Source organism: Galleria mellonella, unplaced genomic scaffold, assembly GCF_026898425.1.
Source record: "Galleria mellonella isolate WM207_F2 unplaced genomic scaffold, CSIRO_AGI_GalMel_v1 utg266, whole genome shotgun sequence".
In the NCBI taxonomy this organism is placed as follows: Eukaryota; Metazoa; Arthropoda; class Insecta; order Lepidoptera; family Pyralidae; genus Galleria; species Galleria mellonella.
The window spans coordinates 645,418-668,781 of record NW_026442061.1 but is presented as its reverse complement, the minus strand read 5'-3'; the positions used below and the strand labels follow the sequence as shown (position 1 = coordinate 668,781).

Sequence of the window (23,364 nt, the reverse complement as noted above, 5' to 3'; positions counted from 1 at the left end):
AACCCTTAATGTGTCTGTGCATTCGTATAGACTGACTGTTGATAAATATAATTATTATTTATGTTGGATGATTCCAAGTCCTAATTAGGACGATATGCATGTTTTATTGCATGTTGCTCCTTATAACAAGCGTCGTTAAGATCACATTTAACTTTAAAGTATTTTACAGCTTAGTTACTGTACAATTTATTGACGACCTCAAGATCGCCGGTCGATGACGGCAGTGCGAGTGTCATCGATTTGCATAAAGCTTTGTGAATAGTAATTGAATTTTTGTATGAGGCGAAATAAAATATATATAATAACTATAGTTACTTAGATACTTGTACATAACTTATAGCTGTACACGTAAACAACGAACACATACTTTTCTTTGTTTGGAAAGAAAGAAAATATTTATTTGACGCATACCAATGATTTACAAATGTAACATTTAGAGCCTACGTTTTTAGTTTAAGGCTGCGACTTTGTATTTCTATGTTAGATCTTTAGGAATATGAATGTGAATATCGTGTCCAATTTTAATGGAATAGTTTTTAGTAGACAGATAAAAATTCTAAAAATTCTTTTTGCTTATTTTGCTCTTCTTAAGATTTCTTATACTATCATTATCATAAACCTACTGTAGTATACCATTGGACATTAACCTGTCCCAAGGCATGCCACTAAGTGCAATATTCGGCTCTTTAATCTGTTTTAAATGACCAAAACGTTTTCAGATTCAACTAGTAGTACTTGATTTATTTGGCAACACTAAATTATTTCTTACTAGCAATTATGTACTGTAGCTATCAGATTCGTCACTTTATTGTCACTTTTGTCTTGTGACGTGTGACGCCACTATTAAGGTTGTGTTTTCATTTACAAATTCAGTGTTTCAACTTAAAACTATTTTATTGGTTATGGTAAAACCTACTTACATTTTCTGACGAATCACAACCGTGTTTTAAAATAAAATAGGTGAGAAGTTTGAACGAGCGTTCAAGTGAAACTAATTGATTTATATGAGTTGTGATAAAGTGTATTAGTTTTTATTCTTGAATAATGTTATAAGATATTTTAATTATTAAGTGAATGAAGCAATTACTTTTATATATTTGGTAATAAAAGGCTAACAGGTAATGGATTTTCTTTTAAATATCAAAATATTATAACCTTTTTATGTGAAGGTGTTACTAATGTAGAGCAAATTTTCAGTGTCACATAATTCCTAGAATAAATATTTAGAGCACCTGGATTACTCTAAAAGAAAATGTAATGAAGATGTAACGATATGTTATGAAGTGCGTTTAATTGACGAAAGTAAATTGTCATTTTAGTATTGTTCAAATTGAAGAAAATAGTAAATTTTTCTCGAAAAATTATCATGGTCTTAATTACCTACTGTTCAATTGCTACTTGATTAATGTAAATAATTATAAATAATGTATTATAATTATTTACATAAATATAATGTATATTAGTTCGCTTTTCAATTTACTTACATGCGAAAATTAGCGTTCAGTATATATTTTAGGGAATAAAGCATGGAAACCGTATAAAATCATCAAACATAACCTTGGCTGTATGATAAGATTACCTGTACCTACTTACAATATTGTTTGTATTTTAATTTCTTTTTTAGTTACAGTCACTAATGCATTATGAATGCTGTATTCACTTAACCTAGTTACCGTGCTATTCATCATACAGATATTCATGTTAAAAATTATATGAATGGTAATATAATTGTATGTAAATAATAAAATATATTAAAAAGTAAATGTTACAGTATTATGTGGAGCCTGGGTTTGGTTAATATATACTATTAAAAAAAGTGAATGTAAAAAATAATCAACTTTAATATATCTTTTCATAATATCTTGCTTTGTTTTCTGACACAAGTGCTTATAAGTATAGTAATCATATTTTTTAATTACTTTTTATGATATTATAATGAAATGTAAATTTGCACTATGTGTTGGTATATACTTATGGGGCACCAGTGAGGGGTCATAGGTGAGGATGGATGCAAGCATGTTAGCCTAACATGATTAATATCATAAGAATTAACTACAACGGTTTTCAGGGGGAGGTTAACCTAAGAGGGGGGTATATTGCTGGCAATGTTGTCAAGTCCCTAACATTAACAACTTTCCCTCTTATAATCACAATATTGTTATGCTCATAAATTGTTTCAGAGCCAACATGCGTTCAGTGCTGTTACCAATAGCACTGCTCCTCTGTGGTGTGTGCATGGTAAAGGCATATGAAGACAACACATTGGAGGATGATGATTTCGCAGAGTTTGAGCAATTTGATGCAGAAGATGATGTACCCGTGACAGGTATCATTTTTGTGTTCAATTTCCAGAAGGACATTGTACAAGATGTCAGCATTGAACTATTATAAATATTTACTTAATATATGAATCATTAGTCTAAAGGATAAACAAGCTGAAGTGGCAATGGGTTGGTCACATAGCTTGAAGATCTGACAACCAAGGGGAAAGAAAGGCTCTTGAGTGGCAATCCCATACAGGCAAATACAGTGTGTGATGACATGAATGTATTGTAGTGAGTCAGTAGATGCATTTGTATTTACTGTCTTCATATATATGAATATATATATATATATATATATATATTCATATATATATATATATATAGTATATATAATAATAGTATAATCAGTAGACAGACAATAGCTGATATGTGTCATTAAAATCAAATTATGATGTTAATTGTTGCTTGCTTGAGTTATATATATAAAATATGTGTGTAAAAATTATTTTATTCAGTTTTCTTAAATATTAATGTTACATTATTCACAAAATTAAGGGTATGCTAAGAGATTTGTTTTTTATTTTTATAGTTCATTATTTTGAACAGATTTCCATGAAGAGACCAAAGATGTCCCAGTGCAGAAGCCTTTTGAATCTGACAAAGATATAGAAGATGAAATACTGGTTGAGGTTTGTGATAAATATTTTTTCAGAAATGAGGTAGTTAACTAATGCAAACATAGCAGTTTAAATATTTTATTTATTAAATAATAATAATTAGAAATGAATTATTTTTCATGTTTATACATCATATATTTTACATACATGGCTTTTTGTCTTTTCTGTTTTTTTTTTTTTATATAATGAAATTTGTTATGAAAATATTTTTGATAAAAAATACTCACTTCACAGAGGTTATTAATAAAGTACATTTTGATTAATAAAAGTAACTAATAAAAATATAATTTTAAATCTTAGCATTTTTTTTTTTTTGATATTGCTTGATATAAAATATTTTTTACAATTTGTGATGAATATTTTAATTGTAAGATAGACCAACATGTTCCATAATATGTGATTGAACAGGATGAAGATAATGAATTTGAGCACTTCCAAGATCCTGAGGAGTTTGAAGGATTCCAAGACAGTGCACCACGGACAGCTGAAACACCAAAGATTACTATTTCAAAGGTATGCTATCTAAATATATAAAATAAATACTGGGATGATAATGATACCTATGATAGCAATGTTCAGTATAGCCACATATCTCTGCCACTAAGGTGATCAAATTTATGTGCTGTTAATGTGCAAGTGATGCAAGCATTAATTGGCTGCTCAAATTATAATTTTGTTGCGAAATAAACTGTTTCTATCTCTTTAAAATGTTATCAAAGAGAATAATAGCAGCTGTCTTTATTATTACATTAATATATACCTCTGTGTTGGTACAGTTTTGATATAATTGACTATGTAATTATTAATATTTCGCGTGACATTAGATTCTAAATATAGTTTGAGAAACAATTTTTAATACTTGCTCATTTTTTTATTTAATAATAATTATATAATTTATTGTGTATTATCCAGTCTTATTACCCCTACAGAATAACTGCTTTTCCTTCCGTAAGTTTCATCCAATGATAATTTGATTTTACCAATGATGTTACAGTTAGCATCAAAAGGACATCTTTAAAGATAATAGTTTTCTACTTTATAACCGTATATTTGCTTAGATTTATAAGGTAAATATAGTTACTAGTAATTGATGCCTGTGGTGTTACTAGCCATGGGTACAGATCCCAAGCTGGAGATATTATTAACCATATTACGTGCTGAGTAAAGTTGATTATTGCAGGTTCCCATTCTAGTGCGGCCGCGCTGGGACGCGTACTGGCTGGAAGGCATACTGTGTTGCACTCTAGCGGCGTACGCCCTCGCATACGCAGTCGGTCGCGCAAAGAATACATCCATTGCGATCAACTTTTTGAAGTTACATAAGCCATTATTAGATGATAATTTTACATTAGTCGGTAAATATTTTTTTTTTCTGTATTGTTATTTTATTTTTACTACTGGGCATAAACAAGCTGATGACCTACCTGATGTAAAGTGGTACCTGCCGCTTATATACTTACAGAACAAAATATACTAGCTGTTCGTAATTGTCGCCTATAAACATCAATAATATTGTGGACGTCCCTCTGACGCTCTTGATACATTGCCATTTCTAAGGGCTAAAGTGTTGTCTCAATATTCAGTAATTTCTCTGGTAAATTATTTCACTTCAAATCCAAATACAGTCATGTGAGTGTATTTAGAAATTAGATACAATTACGTATAAGGATCTAAAAAATTAAATGTGGAACAAACTTATGGAAATGTCTAGTCTCTGTATTATTAATGCATACATTTTGTTCTTATTGTGGTAAGCGCCTAATCATCCATATATTGTTTCTCAGGGGAGACGGGCCCGGAAGTGGTGGCGGCGGAAGACCGCGGCTGGCGGCGCGAGGCCGAGCACTGCTTCACCATGTGGTGCAGTGGTCGCCTCTGCTGCGAGGGCATGCTGCTCACGCTCAAGCTCATCAAGGTAGTCACCGTCCTTGCTCCATTATCTCTCTCATTTGCAAGTTGGGAATGATGTGAAATAAATTGTGAATGAATATTATGACCAGCAACATACTAGCAACCTTTGTTTTGCAAGTGTTTATGGTTGACAGTAACCACTTTCCATCAAGTTGACCGTCAGCTTGTTTGCCTTTGTACAAATAAAAAAAAAATCTAGTCAAGTTTAGTCTTTTCTAGGATAAACCAAGCATATCAGATGCCAACTGTATTAATCCTTACAGACTTTCTGCTATTTCTCTTTTAATATTGATTTTTCGAATTCCTACTATTGTGTACAATATGTATTAAAGAAATGTCATAATTGTCTAGTACCTATAATACAAGGTCTGCTTAGTTAGAAACTAGATGGCGCTGGCTGTATAATATATTCAGTCTCATTTATTTATTATTATCAGCGTCAAGACCTGGTGCACGTAGCGCTAGGGCTGGTGCGACCAACGACAGACACGCTGCTGGTGCGAGTGGAACTTGGCAAAGATGATAGCGACCCATTCGTGCTCTGTGTTGCGCAGAAGAAAATCGCCACCAGGCTTGCGAAGGAGATGCAGGATTTGGTATGTGTATTTTTATCTGCTTTAGACTCGAAGCTAAGTTTATTTGTTTTAAGAGTGATATGGTTGTATGTCTGTACATTTTTTTTAATAGGTGATGACAAAATGGTCACTCTGCCTGCGCTAATAGTATACGCTGGCGGGAAACCAGTGAGGGATGATAGGTAAAGATGAAAGCAGGTCATTTAGCCCATCGTAACGAATTACACTAGAATTAACAACAATGTTTTCCAGGGGCAACCGCGAGGAGGTCGACCTGATAGGGTATATTGCTAGTAATAGGATTACTAATCTCCATTTCTAACAATCCCTCTCCCCCCTGTTTGTACTTACTAGACTGAGAATGGTGAGGTGGATGTAACCTAAAGATGTAAGGGGGAAAGGGATTCTTAGTAATGGAGACTGCTCCCATTGCTAGCAATATACCCAACCAGGTCGACCTCCTCGTGGTTCCTCCTGGAAACTATCATGGTTAATTCCTAATGAATTCATCATGATGGGCTAACTGGCCTGTTTTCATTCTCATCTATCACCCTTCACTGGTGCTCCGCCAGCGTATCCCGTTATCGCAGGCGGGGTTACCATTCCATTTTCATCTATCAAAAAAAACCTTTTTTTTTTATACAACTTAGAATGGCAAACAAGCTGACGGTCCACCTGATGGAAAGTGGTAACCGTCGCCTATAAACATGAGCAGTACCATGGACATAACAGAGTATACTGTTTCGCCCATGATATCCCCCATGCGTTGCCATTCCTGAGGACTCAGATGTTATTCCTCTGTACGCAGTAAATTCACGCCATATCCTACCCTTCAAACCGAAACACAGCCATGCAAACACCTGCTTCACGGTTGAAACACGAATGGGACAGAGGTACCCAAGCAATCGACTTTTGTACAAAGTCTTCCTCTGGATAAAGATAAGTCTAAAGATGTATGTATGTAACACAGAGCGTGTTCTGCCCGGAGCGGCGCGCGGGCGACAAGCACGGGCTGCCGGCGGCGCTGGGCGTGCTGTCCGAGTGCGCGGAGGCCACCGCCGCGCTGCTGGACGCGCGCGTCACCGCCGCGCTGGCGCAGTACGCGCACCACCTGCACTACATACACATCTCCGACCGCTACTCGGGGCCCAAGCAGATCGAGTGAGTACACACCTATACATATCTATATACCGCACTACCCGCAACTCTGATTGTAACTTCTCATCTCTGTATCTGTGCAGAGTATGTGTTATTGCCAACAGGATCCTGAGTATGAATGTGAACAGGCTCGAATGTGTGTACATTAATCATTACTGTGCTATTTCTAGTAGAATTGTACAATGGTGATTTACAATTATATTAATTGTTTCGTATGTCTATGTGTGTGCAAAATTTACTGATATAAACTATAGGAAAATTGTTACTAAAAATAATGGACAATAATGGTCTGAAATCAAAAGTATTATTATTATATACTATACTAAATAAAACTTCAGCCTCTACTCTGGATTAGATCCAATGAGTATTTATACAGTTATTTGCGATATATAGATATCGAACTACACACATCAAGTAAATATTCATTTCTATCTATGCACTACACACAATTCCGACCGTTCAGATTGATTTTTGTTGATTATAAAAATTGTATATATACTATTTACCTGTAATTACGTCGCGTTAAGTCCCAGTTGAGAATTTAAAATAGATAACTTTTTATGCTTCGTGGTCCGGGTATAGAGTGGGCTACATTTTGCTTTCCCGTGGGTGTCGTTAGAGGCGACTGAAAGAACTTAATGGTCGAGGGATGAGCAGCAGCACCCTTCTTAATTATTACCAAAGCCTAACTGAGGTTGCCAATCCGCCTGCCAAGTGTGACAATTACTGGCGAAACCTCCCTTATGAAGAGGTCTATGCTTAATAGTAGACAGTTTTTTTTTATACCACTGAGGTAGCAAATAAGCATACGGCTCACTCAATGGTAAGCGGTTACCGTAGCCTATTAACGCCTGCAATACCAGAGGTATTACGCGCGCGTTGCCGACCCTGAAAAAACCTCTTTATCCCCCTTTTGAAGAACGTCATGCTGTAGTCTCTTGGGAAAACCTCGGCAGGGAGCTCATTCCATAACCTGAGTGTTTGTGGGAGAAACACTCACTCTGAAACCGCGTTGTACGCGACCATTTAACAGCTATTATAATAATAACAACCTTTTATTCTATTTCACGCGGATAACGTCATGGGATACAGTTAGCGTTATAATATGTTTAGAGAGACAGTGGCGACGAAGCCCCCGGATACGGAGCGCGTGATGCTGGTGAGCCTGGCACTGGGTCCCGACGGCGGCGGCGACGAGGTGCGCCCCTTGCTGCTGCTCGTATTCCACCTCCTCGAGAAGATCAAGCGGCTGAGATTGAGCAAGGAGGTTTGTTTATCATCTGTTTGTCTCATTGTACAATTTTCTGTCTTGAACATAGGTTATGTTTAGGGTACCCGAATGCTGGATGCATTTTAAACTTAGGAGAAAACAACTTCAAATTACAGACTAATTAATAAGTTCCTTCTTTGAAGGAGTTTTTTCTGCAATTATTCATCTTGACTGTATTTTGTTGTGACTATTTTTTTTTTTAATTAATCTTATAATTGTCATTTTCATGTTTATAATATAATAATAATAAATAAATTCTTTAATCAAGACAACTAGGGCCCACAAAATTTTAATAATATTATTTTGTACCAGATATAAATTATTAAATTAAGTTATATAAATTAATTAATTAATTAAACTGTATTAGGTTATTACGTCGTCAAATTTGAACTGATTTTTTACGTTCTAAATTCAAACACGTTTAATGTAATTAATGTTTGCGAAACATCTGATATCCATTAAAATTAAAACATTATTTATGCAAAAAAATTTGAAGGAAACAAATCTAATTTTTTAAATCAATATTTTATTACGTATTATTAATTTTTGTTACTTTCTTTCATATTGAAAAATCAGAACGGTAGAAAAAGGCAATACAATATTCAATAGCTAAAATAGATTTATTAGACGTTTGATATTTATATATAAAGGGACTAAATGTTTGGTATCAACATTATGATTTCCAGGCACTGGCGAAGTGTGAAAAGCGTCGTCAAAAGGTGGCTGAGGCGTGGCTGCGAGGTGCACACGCTGCTCGCCAAGAGCAAGCTGCTCAGAGACGGGAGGAGAAACGCAAGCAGGAGAAGGAACGCATCCTCGCTGTTAGTATCACTGCTACACTATGATTCGAGAGAATTATTTTCTATCATTTATAAGAGCAGCAAGGTTGGATTTGAAAGTTAGAATGAAGAGGGAAGGGTTTTTTTTAATGGATGCTAATGAAATAGTAATCTCGCCCGTGCTAGCGGTATACGCTGGCGGAGCACCAGTAAGGGATATGTGAGGATGAAAGGCAGGTCACTTGGCCCATCGTGTGAATACACTTGGAATTCAGTACAATGGTTTCCAGGGAGGGACCACGTGGAGGTCGACCTGACAGGGTATATTGCTAGCAATGGGACTAGTTGTCTGCATTATTAACAATTCCTTCCCCTTATCATCAAACCTTATAAGGAAGAGAGGATTTCGAGGAGGGGAGATGAAGGGAGAGAGGAGGTGGTGGCAGTAAGATGAGGAATGTGGAAAGGGTGTTTTCTTTCTTGGAATTCTACATGGATAAAAAAATTTAGAAGTAACTATATATTGAATTATTACCGTTGTAGAATGATATGTAGAGACATGTGCAAATTATATTTCATTTAATTGTAGCATATGTTTTATTTGACAGGAGGATGATCCAGAGAAACAGCGCCGTTGGGAGCTGAAAGAACAAAAACGCGAGAAGAAACGCAAGACTCCCAAAATGAAGCAACTCAAAGTGAAGGCTATGTAAATGCTTAATTTAGCAGACAGTCAAATGCAATATTATGTATTTACAGCGGATTTTTTATTTATAAGTGTTACTTTCTCAACGAATATCAATAAATGATTTTAAGTTATTATTATTTTCATTTTATGGTACTCTATTTTGTAATTGCAGTTCAGTATTTGGAATTAACTGTAATAGTTTCCTGAAGAGACTGCTTGGATGTAAACCAGACTGGTCGGAGAAGCATCCTCAATTATTCCTTATCCACAGTAGCTATAGATCGTATGGACGTCATGGAGTAATAGAGGCATATCCAGCAGTAAGTTAATATGGGCTGGTAGGGGAGAAGGAATTGTTAGTAATGCAAATTATCAGTCCCATTGCTAGCAATATACCCTGTCATGTCGACCGTCACGTGCTCCCTCCTAGAAACCATCGTGCTGAATTCCAGGTATATTCATTACGATCGGCTGAGATGCCTTTTCATTCTCATATATCATTATTTACTGTTGCCAGCTTATACCGTTAGCACAGGCGGGGTTATTATTCCATTGTCTTTCGATAAAAAAAAATATGGGCTGGTAACATGATGCATGGAGATGACGTGACTTATTGCTAGCAATGCAACAAGTTCCTGTTATTAACAAATAACTCGCCCATTGCATTTAAAATATCAGATATGTAGACATGTTTAACATTTTTGCTTTTGTTTGCCTGGATAAAATACTAAAGTTCATTCAAATACATTCTGCCAATAAGGAAGTTTCAGATTTTATTCTATAATCCTGCGGAAATTTGAGACATGCTTACGTGGATTCTCTACTTTTTGTATTGACAATAATTGCGATACTTTAGACCAAAGCTGTCCAAACTATGGCCCGTGGCTTGAATTGATACGGCCTGTCGAATATTTTCTAGCTACTACCAATATTGATGTTGACAGAATTGTAAAGGATAAATTAATGAAAAAGTAATACAATAACAAAATAATGATAATATTTTGCGGCCCCCCAATGAATTTTGTCATTTCTATATCCAAGTTTGGACAGCCCTGCCTTAGATTATTAGTACGGTAAACTGAGTCTATGGTTTATACAGTTGAATTTATAGTCTCCCACGCACAATCACTCTTTGGAATCAACTTCCAGCAGCAGTATTTCCGAACCAATACGATAACATAACCTTTAAGAAAAGAGCATATTCCTTTTTAAAAGGCCGGCAGTACACCTGCAATGCCGTAGGTGTTGTGGGTGACAATGGGTGGCGGTAGTCACTTACCATCAGGTGTGCTCGTTTGCCTTCTGTGTTGTAAAAAAAAAATAGTGAAGCATAGAAAGAGCAAGCAGGCAATCTATGGCCCTATGCGTCAAGATTACAAACTAGTTTCCAGTATTTGGGAGGGAAGAATTGTTAGTAATGAGGATACTTTTTTGAGATCTAGTGATATATATACTGGGTTCTTCTGGACATTGTTGGCAGTAAAAATGTTATCACCTATTTCAATATCACCCATACTAGTAAAATATCTGTATTCTTTTCCATCGGGTTCTTTATTTCGTATTATATATTGAATAACCAAGATTTAATATATTCATTATTATATATGGCCATATATAGATATTGTAACTATAATATATAGATATTGCCATATATTATCCATCTCTAATCATTAGTAAAAGTGGGTGCAATGTCATTTTCATCCATAAACAAATTTCCTGCATTTTCAAAAAGTAATACAAACAAATAGAATAAATTAAAGCAATATTTATTTAAAATATTTGTTATTAAATAAGAAAAAAATAACAAAATATGTTAACAAACATATGTATCTATGGCTAAGTCACAAAAGCAAAAATTACACTATGGAACACATTGCCCTTCATTAAACATTTAGATGTACACATTTCCAATTAATTATGAGAGAATGACATGAGATCCATCTTACAGTCTTAATAATGTGTAATGTTTAATTATAGAACCTTAGTTTAGTAATACTATATTGGATATACTTGAAAATAATTTAATAAATATCCTTATGAATTACAAAAAAAGTGCTTTACATTATTTAGGTAATAAATTTATATAATCCACTTAAAAAAAAAAACATATTTAGTATGTATTCCATACGAGTTCTTATAGGACACAACATATAAACTGTGTATAGAATTGAATAGAAAAATAATCATGAAATTGTGTTTCACAGCTTTTTAGCCTGATTTTTTACATTTTATATTTGCAATAACAAAAGGATTGTTTGTTTAATTGTACTATTAGTATTGTTAAAATTCCTTTTTTTTATTTGAAGAGCTGTACTAAATGTAAACCATATTATTAGACAATTTATGTACATATATAAATATCTTGTACTAAAGTGCATCTGTGACTTAGACAAAACAAAATAATTTGTTCTCAACAAATTCTTAGGTGGTATTTAGTTTAGGTAACTATAAAAATAATTTAAAACTGCCGCTTTAACAAACCTTGAACAATGTAAATTGTAGACATAAAACAATCAGTATTATATCCACGATTTGTACCCATTAAGAATTTTGAGCAATTTGCATACTTAAATATTTAAGGACAATAGCTACACATAGATTTGCAGGCCACTGAGGGCTGTCATACATGCAAAATTATAAAATCACACAGAACTACAGACATAAAATAAATCTACATGCTCCCCCTTACAATTATGTTTTATATTGCACTGTTTGTAAAGCCAGCAGTAATAATAAATAATAATCTACAACATTCATATTTTAACTACAACCACAAGAAATATAATTAAAATCTTTTCATATTAGGACACTGGTCACAATTAAGAAGCTCTTACATACAAATATATAAATTATTGACAAACAATAGACTTTTACATTATGACATTATACCAGTACAGGGTTATGTAAATAAAACATTTTAAAACAATATTTACAGACAGTCCAGTGTGTTTTGTAAAAATCAATAAGGGGGCACTCATTCACATGTACAAATACACTGAAAAATATACAACCAACATCCAGTAAATCACTTCAATACTACAACTACATTCTATCAATCCATCACTCTGTGATGGCATCATTCATTGGTGCCACAACGCTAGACCGAGTTGTGATGTGGGTATGTCATTCATCAACTTGTAGTTTCTGGATGCGAGTTGACACACAGTCCATTTCTGGTGATATTTCTGAGCCAGATTGGGATTCTACTAACAGATTGAGATTTTCTAGCGACTGGCAGCGTTTTGCTGGGCTTTTGGCGCACTCGTGAGCGCCATATCCACTTGTGGACGGTTCCAACAAACTGTTTTTGTATTCGCATCCAGCGTCGGTCACGTCACTAATGATCGCATCTGAGTTTTCACTCTTAGTTCTATGTCTGACGGGCAAAACATAAGGGCAGAGTCTGTTTTTGTTTGTTGCTCTTTTCATACAATATCCTACGGTGACGTTGGATACGTAGCGCGTGTTGAATCGCATCACTCCAAAATTTGCTTTTGACTCTCTTAAATAATCCCGGCGAGCTTCTGTTATTGCACTCAACATTCCTAAATCATGTAACGCTTTGTCCAAGTTGTCCAGGTTCATGTGGCGAGATTTCTAAACAACGTAATAAAATTAGTATTAAACAGTACCATTCAAGGTTATCTGTCTATGTAGATAAATAAAGCTGATAAATTTACTTACACTTTTTTCAAATTCATTGCATTTCATCCTGAAATAGATCTATGTAGATTGATTGACTGTATTAATAAACATACAATAAAAAATAGCGAAAAATAAACATTACAAAAATGTCATAATATTGTACGTATGACATGACATGACACTATGTGACAGCAAAGACACGAAAAAGCTAGCTATGAACCATAGATGAAGAGTCTAGTTTTTCATTCTATTTTCCATAAAATACTTTGTAAAATTTAGTGTAAGTGAAGGAATTAAGTATGTAACACAGTACGGCTATGAAATAAGCATAGAACACTCTAGATATTTTATTATATCTAAAGTGATGACATTTTAACGTTTTTAGCTAAGACTTTTAGATATATATTTCTTTGAAAAATATTCAGTTCCACTGATAGAACAAGGAGAGTACTAAAATGATGCTAATTAGTTTAATCTCACTCTGTAAAAGACTAAAAATATTATAAGCAGTGCAGCTATTTAAGGGAGAAAACCTATTTGTAAGTTATTAAAATAGGTTTTAAATGTATTTTTAGGAAAAAAAAAGTAAATTAAAAAATGATTGACAATTTTTAATTTTTCATTGTGAATAATCCAATATAACTACTACTAGTGATCTACTACTATAAATTAAAAGTATAAATTATGGCCGAAATATTAAAAGAGTGGCTAACCGAAAGGTTACAAAGGCCAATTAAATGGGAAGCTGAAGAATTCGGCGATATGATGAAAAATGGGAATATTATAGCTAACATTCTACTAAGTTACAATATTATTAATGATGAAAAGTATTATTTAATAAGATCCGGTTATGCACTTGAAGATCTCAAAAATAATTGGAAATATTTGACGGCATGGCTAAAGGATTTACGAGTCCATTTGAATGAAATAGATTTGAGTAATATTATGGAAGGTAGAGGGTCAACCTTACTTCGTTTATTTTACCAATTATTTCTTCATTTAGATAAAAAAGATCGTATAGATTTCATTAAAAGCGAGATAAAAATGGTCTCCAATTTAATTGAAAAGATGGGCAATAGATTCAAAGTTAATAGAGTAGAAGAAGACAAAGAATACTTTGTTGACGATCTTTCTAAACCACTACTAGACGAAAAACAATTTATTGAGTGGCAAAGAAAAAAAACAGAACAAGTTAAAGAGTTATATGATTTCATGAGACATAAATATTCTAAAATATTAAATAAAATTGAAGAATCAAAAACACCACTGCAACGTTTACCTCAAAAGACCCAAAATATAACAAATAAAGAAAAAATTGAAATGGAAAAGTTTGCATTGAAATATCCCTGTAAATTTGAAAATTATACATATGAACAATTACTTGCTTTGGATGAAAAAGCGGTTGAAAGAAAAAAGTCACTTATCGATTCAGAATGGGCAAAAAATTATATGGATAATCTTTATACTAGGATGTACAAAAGATCTGATTCTGAGGAGTTTCAGAAACAAATATGTAACGTTATTAGTGGATCTCTGTGGGATTTTTCAGTTGCTGAAGAGGAAACGAAGTTTGACATTGAATTAGCCAAAAAAGTTATGAAACTTTCTCAGTTTGAGAAACAAATGTGTACTCAAATTATGGAAACTAAACAGCAAGCACGAAACCTTGTTCAGAATAGAATAAGAGCAGAAAGGGAGTTTGCAGATCAAAGAGAACAACAATTCAACCAATACCTTGATAATGTTAAAGAACAAATTCATTTGGAAGTCGTTGAAATAGACTTTGAAAAACAAAGACAAAACATGCTTCATAAAAAATTATATGCTGAAAAAATTAAGAGAAAACGACAACGATATTATGAAATATGTTACGAGACTCTGTTATCAATTATTGATTATGGAATTAAATATGCATATTTTAAAAAATTAATAGGAGGTGATATTCCTGATCGTTTCATTCATGAATGGAAAACATTGTATTATAAACAACAACCTATATTTGATATATTAGATCCAATGGAGAACATTTTAAAAGAGCAAGGAATAGAAGAAGAATCTTCGATTCAAGAGGAAGAAGTAATAAGACTAGAATTGAATCGACAGGATGCTTTAAATGAAAATGAATTTAAAGAATACCACAATTATTCGTATCCGTGGGCATTGGATTTATTAATACCTAACTATGATCCTGAGGCAGAAGAACGAAAATATGAATATCTCGGTACAAAAATATTAGGTCACGTTGTTTATACGTTATTAGATATTAAGTATCCATATCCACCTCCAAGACCGCCAGCTAATTTGCCACACTTTTCTGTAAAGGCGCTATTATGTGGTCTCCCAGATAGATCGATAACAATTGCTATGCAAACATTACTTAATCTACGACGAATCCATATTGTTCGAGTAGAGTCTGCTATTAATTTTTGTTTAAAGAAGTTTAAGACTGAAATGATTGGATGTACTGATATTGAATTGTCTTTTGATAAATTTATTCTTGCAGCTCAAGAAGAAGAAAATAAAGAACTTCTTCAAATGATGAAAGTGGATGATGAAGTTATTAATAAAACTGGCGATGTAAATATTAATATAGTTTCAGGTACTTTACCTTTAAATACAAAACAAACGCAAACACCTAAAACAATACCAGAAAAAGAGATCGTTTTGTCCGCTGCCGCAGATCTAGGCAAATATACTTATGAAATATTAAATTTTGGTGAATCTTTAACAGATCATTTATTAGCAGCTATGATAGTCGAATATATAAAAGATCAAGGAAATATTACTGGTTTTGTTCTTGTAAATTATCCAAAGACTTATCGGCAGGCACAAATATTGGAAGAGACTTTTTCTGGTCGTGCTCCTCCTGATGTAGGTGAATTAAATGACCGAGATGATATTTATTTAGAAGAGAGCATTATAAAACACCGTACAAAAGAGATAGATCCTTATAAGGCAGTTAGAGTTTCTAAACTTGTAAGTGATCCTCATAAAAGGAAAAACGATATACCTTTTGACAGTTATTTTACTTGCTACATCAAACTTAAGGAAACAGAAGACATTCTTCAAGAGTTTGTTATATGGAATTTGACGGAAGAAAATTCAGAACTGATAGATAGATTTTATGCTGCATTGGGAATTAACTATAGTATGTACTATGAAGTTATAGAAAAAGTATTGTTAGCACAAATATGCAAATACATTATTGGCGATTATACTATGCCTTTAAAGTCTTGTGACGAAATATTTGGTGAAAATGTCTTAAGTAGTCTTGATTTTCCATCCTCAGATGATAAAAGAACAAAATCTAAAATTGTTAAACCTGAGGTATCAAATAGAAAATCTAAAGAAAAGATACGACAAGTGTCTAAAATCAGTAAGATTTCGCTAAATAATGAACTGGAAGTTGTAAAAGCACCAAATTCAAATGAAGAAAGGCCAGAGACTATCAACGTTTTTTTGGAGAATGTATCAGATGATAATCAAAGTAGATCAATGACAAGTGTGAAAGAAATAAAGATTTTAGCTGGTGAAGAAGATTGGAATTATGGCGATTTACCTATTCCTGAGATTATTGGTATAGCGTTGGCAACTTGTTGGGAGGAAATTGAAAAAACTTATATTTGTGATATGCAGCAATTGTTTTTGGCTAAACGTTTGCAAATGAATTGTTTGATACCATATACTAGATTTATTAAAGATAAAATGGAGCAAATACTGACTTTACCTTCTCTTAAGCAAGATCTAGTAAGTTGTTTTCAGAAAGATTATAATGAATTTGAGTATGACTGGCGTGAAATTAATTTAGCTAAAAATGAATGGCATTGTCGTGTTAAAGAATTACAAAACAAGCTATATCACATTTGCGATGAAGGAAAATTACATGCTCAACAGCAAAGATATGCGCTTATTTGTGAAAATTGGGCTATGGAAGAATTAACGAGTATGGCCAATACGTATATATCGTGTATGCAGACAGAATTAAATCGGTAATTAATGATTATTATATATTGAATAGAATTTATTTCTGCAACCAGATTTTTATCTTAGCTGTTCAGTAACATAAGCTTCTGGCTTTTTTATTAGCTGGAAAAATAACGTATCCTTTAAATAATCTGTAATAAGCACATCATTAAATAACTATACAATTTGTTGATAGAATATAGCGCGATATTTAATCGTCTAAGAATACTAGACGGTTAAATGTTCTAATATTCATATTTTCAGAATGCAAAGTTATAATTTTACAATACATTTAAATTATATGTATTTATATAATTAAGAGTTCCTGAGACTGCGTCTACTCGTATATCAACCATTTTGGTTGGCGGTGTTATAATTATTGATTTAATGCTCATAATGTCACTATGAGGCTGCAATTTGTTTGCAAAATAAAATGTACCAACGATTTTTATTCCAAGTTTTTGTTTCAGGTCTATTTTAACATTTCAAGCATTACATGATTTTTATTTTGCAATGATAAAACGTATGCCTCCAAATGACAGACTTTCATCTAAAGATTTAACAAAAATATTAAAGGAATCAGAAGAAACATCTGGAAGCAGGAAGGGAGGAGAAGATAAAGTATACCGACAATTAAAAGCAGCATTTCAGGAACTGCAATTAAAAAATATTAAGATTGATTACAGTAACAATCCTTTTAATTTAATAATAGAGAACAACGTTAAGTTTGCTTTGAAAGTTATTAAAGACACAAATGATTCTTATCGATCACTGATAAGTAGAGAGTATAGTGAAATTGCAAAAATTACACCACCTGTAAAAAGGAAAGACGATAATAATACATCAGAAGAGACAATCAAGTTTGAAGAAATTTTTATACAAAAGGCATTAAAATGTATGGAAGAATGGACAATGGCTATAAATGGCGAGATGTTTCGTGCTAGTTTACGTATGTTTGCACTTCAATATAAATGCTATCAGGATATGAAGTTATTTAATGATAATATTTATAATACATTTACAGAAGTACAAAATGATATTAATACACATTACATGAATGAGATCAAGGCAGTTGATCGGCTATGCAAATATTTGCAAATGGCCGTAGAAGGAGGGCGAAAAATAACAGAAACTCTTATTCTTGAACATGATGGATTTATTATTGATCCGAACCTTTTACAATTTTCAACATCTGAACTCTCTACTGATAAAGGAGAAACCGTCGAGGTAGTTAAAGACCTAGATTTTAAAGTTGGTCAGTTAGCTAGATTACGTACACAATTTAAAATTGTTGCACCTACTGGCATCATACTGCAACAAGCTTTTATATATTTATTACAAGACTTTTTCTTCTTTGGTAAAGAATCATGTGAAGGTCCTTTATTTCCAGAAGCATGGAATCGTTTAGATCCTGAACAAGTTCCTAAATTGGTCTATCTTTTATTTGGCGACACTTGTTACATAGATTGGAGGGACTTTCTTATTTATTGCTTAAATATAAGGTTTCCTACCTTAGAGGAATTATTGGAGATGCGTAAAAATTTTCGATGTACTGATATTGATTCCACTGAGCTCATATCTAGAAATAACTTTCTGCTTGAAGAGCTTTGGTTCGAAGAAGATTTTGATCTGGATAATAAATATAGTCAGTTAAGAAAAAACTTAACTAAGCATTTCTTATTTGAATTATTTGAAACATCTCAAGATAAAATGAATTATTCTGCATTTCTTCTAGCTTTCTGTAAAAGCGTTAATCCAATTGAGGGATTCACCTCAGCTTTATCTATGGCGGTTGGTAAAAAGATATGCTTTAATTTTGATGAATGCCAAGAAGTTGTATGCAATTTGATTAAATTAAAACAATATGAAGATAAATGTTTAGCATGTGTTCGTAAGTGCGCATGCGAATATTTGGATAAACTAATAACGGATGTAGTTAATACTTGTGAGGGTATAACTATTATAGAATTAGAATATACAGAACCATTTCCCATTACTGATGAAAAGAGTAAAAAAGAAAAGAGCATAACATCAAAGGTTAAAAAAATAGAGAGTAGTCAGAGTGCACGTTTGCCAAAGATGCAGAAAAGTACTATCTCTAGTAAAAGTAAAATTGCACAGTCTGCTATAGATGTTAAGACTACATTCATTTGTAAACCCTCTGAAGAGGAAACTGATACAGTTAATGATAAGCTTCCAGAGAAAGAAGAAGTGGAGGAAGAGCATAAAAGTGAAGTGATGCAAGAAAATCCAGACATAATATACGCTGTTAGTCAAAAGGTTATATGGAACGTATTACAAATTTGCCTACCTTGGCATTTTGTATTACTTCCTGAAGAAAAGACTACTCCTTATGTACAACAGGTAAAAGATATTATGAAGCGTTTAGAAGGAGACACCGACAATGGAGAAATTTACGTTTGCAAATTTGTAACTGATTCAAACGTGTGCAAGCTTTTGCACAAGATGAAAAAGTTTACAGCCATTAACTTGGCCGTAGAAGTTCGTAAGGTCTTTATATGAATATCTCATTTATTTCTGATATTTCTTCTTCACTATCTTATTATTTGTACTGTAATATTATATTATTAACAAAATTTAATTTGTTACTGTAGGAAAGATTCAAAGGTTCTTTTTAGTATTTATTCTTTTATTCAAAATTCATCAATATAATATATATATATATATATATATATATATATATATATATATATATATATATATATTAGCTAACACATGTGTAAATACTCAGTAACATACAACAATTGATAATTGCTGAAAATAAAATAATAAATATTGTTTGAAATTTAAACTATTGAGAGTTACCTCTTTGTTGTAAATTATTTTTCGTTTAGAATCAGTTTGCTCTCCGTTTTTTCGTGTCACTGCGTTTGAAATTTTTTTTATAATTCAAAATATGGCTATTTAAGGTTTAGAGTTGCTTTTGACCAGCGAACTGTACTTATTAGGGTTGGTTAAGAGAACTTTAAGACAAAATTTTACTAAAAGCTATCGAATGTAAGGATAAGTCTTCACGATGTTCCTTCATTTTCGAAACCCCTAAATCGATTTTAATGAATTTTCGTAAATATGTATGGTTTGCTCTGTTTTGAGAGATAGGATAGTGTTTATCCTGATAAGAAAAAATGGATTCGAACGGTGAGGGATCTGTAATCGTTGGATCTCTCATACTTGGTAATTAGGTTTACAGGTAGTTGCTTCACAACACAGAGCTTTATCTTAATTTAGCACATAAAGCCCATCTATATAAACTTATTATCCTACTTTGTATACCAATTAATGCAGATTGCATTTTAACAATTCTTTCTACTCATAACTTGCGATTTCCGCAAGAACGAAACCCGAAGAACGAAAGAAGCGAACTCGTGCGAAGCCGGGCCGAATGGCTAGTAATGATATAAAATGTTATTCCGTAAGATTCGCATTTGTTCGATATTTTGAAATTTTCTCTTCTCTCTCGAATAAAATATAGCAACTTTATTTCGAGTACGAATATATTTGGCGTGTAGAAGCCACCAGATAAAATATATGTATATTGAGCTTCCGCCCAATGTATTTTTCACGACGTTTTATTTGTCTCTTGTTTCTAGAAATGAATTTCATTGAAATGAGGAATAATAATAATATAAACATTTTGTATTTTATATTTATATTGTGAATAAAATATTGTTGTGTAGGTAGCAACGTCATTTGTATATTGTGTATACCTAACTGAAGTGAAGACTCCATAATCTCTTTTCATTTCATACCACACCCACGATGTTTTTTTTTATATCACTGAGGAGGCAAACAAGCTTACGGTCCACCTGATGGTAAGCGGTTACCGTGTTGATCAGGTTTATAGACGATTGTCACTTTCCAACAACGTGGACCATATCGCCAATTTGACTATACGTATACTCATATACCCGCTTTTCTTCAATTTGCCCATGATCATGACAGTTGTAACAGTCGTACCAAAATATAAGGAAATCGCAAAAAATAATTATCTAATAAAAAAATAACCATTTAGAAAAACTCATCGCTTGGTTGCCATAAACAATTTTCATTAAAAAAAAAATGCGATAAAGAAATTCAATTTTCAACCAATTTTGATGATTCATTTCTAATCGAAAACTTGTCGTAGCTTTACTCCCGCATCGGTCCCTTAGTTTTTATCTCATGATTGAAACCGGTGGTTTTAGAAAATGACATTTCAAAATAGGTTCTTGTCGGATCACTTTACATACTATTGGCAATGAATTTTATTGAAAGCTACAAAGAGTAGGTGATTTATAACGTAATGTAATCAAATAGTCTATTTCTGTGCACTCCTTGTTTTAACTCATGATAAATTATATCGTTAGCGGCATTGCCAAACCATTTCCATTAGTGTCTACGATGAATATCCAGAATTTGAATAGAATCGTTGTTATAAAACAATTAAGAGCGGAGGAATTGCTGCGGGCCCAGATACAACCACAGTATTCTTTGGTTTTGATAAATCATTGCTAAATTGTCACAAATAAAATATAGTGGGCAATTATAGTTACTATAATGAAATTGTAAGGGTCGAAAGGTATGTATATAAATATTTAGGTACATTGCAACTTTTTATGATATTGTAATTTCGTAAACAAGTCTCCACGCTATTTATACTATAAAGTACTTAAAGTTTCTTCAGGGTTGGTTACGAACATGTTTTTTTTTTAATAGCTTTACTTTGGATGTTTCCTTTTCAGTCTATCTTAAGTATCTACTCTTTTGTAGTCTTGAAAAAAATTATATAATTGGATTCCTATTTTGATGTAAATAATAATTACAGGAGACGCCCCTAGTATTGCAGGCGTCCACAGGCTACAGTAACTGTATGCTCATTTGCCGCCTTCATGGTATAAAAAAAATAACTACAGTAGATGGAGGAAAGGGATTATTAGTAATGGGAATTTACCAGATCCATTATTAACAATATATCCCATCAGGGGTCGTATTATGAACTCTTATTTCCAGGCAGATTACGGCGTAAATTGAACTGCCCTGCTAATTCATATTATGAACGCTACAAACCAGCCAGTCAGTGGTCACGTGACAGTTGAACGACATATGCCCGCAGGTCAGTTTCCACGTGGAAACTGGAAACTGATCTGCGGGCATATGAAACCATCCTTTCAACCATCGTGCTAAATTTCAGGTGCATTCATCACGATGGGTTAACTGACCTGCCTTTTCATTCTGACTTATCGCCCCTCACTGGTGCCTCGCCAGCGTATACTGTTAGCAGGCGGGGGTACAATTAAGAAAAAATGAAAAAATGGTGTTAGTATTAAATACCCAGATTCAGATTATAGATTAAAAAAATACCGGATTAATAGAAAGTACTTTTGGTGTTTGAGGAGTTATGTAATTGTAATGAAATCGTCGGGTAGTGTGCATAAGCATGTGCTGTGGGCGACGTCGCCAGACTGATTCATCGCAATACAATTACTGGATTGCATAGGATGCAAATTACATTTTAATGAAATCTTGGGAGTGCTTCTCTTCAGAATTTGCAATATCCGTTTCGCATAGTCGTAGATATGTACAATTTACAAAATCTGGAATTTACACAAATTGGAATCGGAAATAAATTTACGGTTTACGTGATGGAATGTGATAAATGTATGAACAGTATTAAGGATTATTATTATTATACAACTTAGAATGGCAAACAAGCTGACGGCCCACCTGATGGAAAGTGATAACCAAAGTCAAAGTACCATGAACATAACAGAGTATATTGTTTCGCCAATCATACCCCCCATGCGTTGCCATTCCTAAGGTCTCGGGTGTTATTCCTCTGTACCCTATAAATTCACGCCATATCCCACCCTTCAAACCGAAACACAGCCATGCAAACACAACTGCTTCACGGTTGAAACATAAATGGGACAGAGGTACCCAAGCAATCGACTTTTGTACAAAGTCGATTGCTTGGGTCAGGTACATGTTTTAGATCATGTTTTTTTTTAATGGCAGAAAGAAATAATGAACGTCTGGTCCCGGCATAGAATAGGCCACCACTTCCTATCCCATAAGTGTCATAAGAACCGACTAAGGGAGGGTGACGGATGGGCTGTAGTGTCTCTCTTGAAACATCTCTAAACTAAAAACTTAAAAACTGCGGTTGCCAAACCACCTGCCAAGCGTGGCAACTACTGGCAAACCCCCCAAGGCGGAGCCTTATGTTCAACAGTGGACAGTTAAAGGTTGATATGATGATGAAAAGATGATGGGTGAGAATGAAAGTAGGTTACTTAACCCATAATAATGAATTTTACAAGAATTAACCATTATGGTCGCCAGGGGGAAACGCGTGAATGTCAACCTGATAGGGATGAATGAATGAATGAATGCTTTATTTTCTCTTCACAAAAGGTAGAATGAAGTGACAACTT

The 23,364-nt window shown here is 33.4% G+C and overlaps 3 protein-coding genes across 3 annotated transcripts; 2 read left to right on the top strand and 1 right to left on the bottom strand.

The window, feature by feature from the left end:
• Window positions 1-955: 955 nt before the first annotated feature.
• LOC113523280 (PAT complex subunit CCDC47) lies at window positions 956-9,453 on the top strand. The gene is made up of 11 exons (XM_031908904.2): window positions 956-1,118; window positions 2,181-2,326; window positions 2,871-2,953; window positions 3,350-3,454; window positions 4,122-4,296; window positions 4,726-4,856; window positions 5,290-5,448; window positions 6,398-6,588; window positions 7,699-7,852; window positions 8,542-8,676; window positions 9,243-9,453. Exons 2-11 carry the CDS (start codon window positions 2,188-2,190, stop codon window positions 9,345-9,347), a joined length of 1,377 nt encoding a protein of 458 aa, XP_031764764.2. The 5' UTR covers window positions 956-1,118; window positions 2,181-2,187; the 3' UTR covers window positions 9,348-9,453.
• A 1,614-nt stretch (window positions 9,454-11,067) lies between these two features.
• Window positions 11,068-13,164, bottom strand: LOC113516041 (uncharacterized). Its single transcript, XM_026900383.3, has 2 exons — window positions 13,007-13,164; window positions 11,068-12,919 (listed from the first exon to the last, which is right to left on the bottom strand). Exons 1-2 carry the CDS (start codon window positions 13,031-13,033, stop codon window positions 12,446-12,448), a joined length of 501 nt encoding a protein of 166 aa, XP_026756184.1. The 5' UTR covers window positions 13,034-13,164; the 3' UTR covers window positions 11,068-12,445.
• A 440-nt stretch (window positions 13,165-13,604) lies between these two features.
• LOC113516307 (sperm flagellar protein 2-like) lies at window positions 13,605-19,563 on the top strand. The gene is made up of 2 exons (XM_026900722.3): window positions 13,605-16,956; window positions 17,401-19,563. Exons 1-2 carry the CDS (start codon window positions 13,652-13,654, stop codon window positions 19,451-19,453), a joined length of 5,358 nt encoding a protein of 1,785 aa, XP_026756523.2. The 5' UTR covers window positions 13,605-13,651; the 3' UTR covers window positions 19,454-19,563.
• The last annotated feature ends 3,801 nt before the right edge of the window (window positions 19,564-23,364 follow it).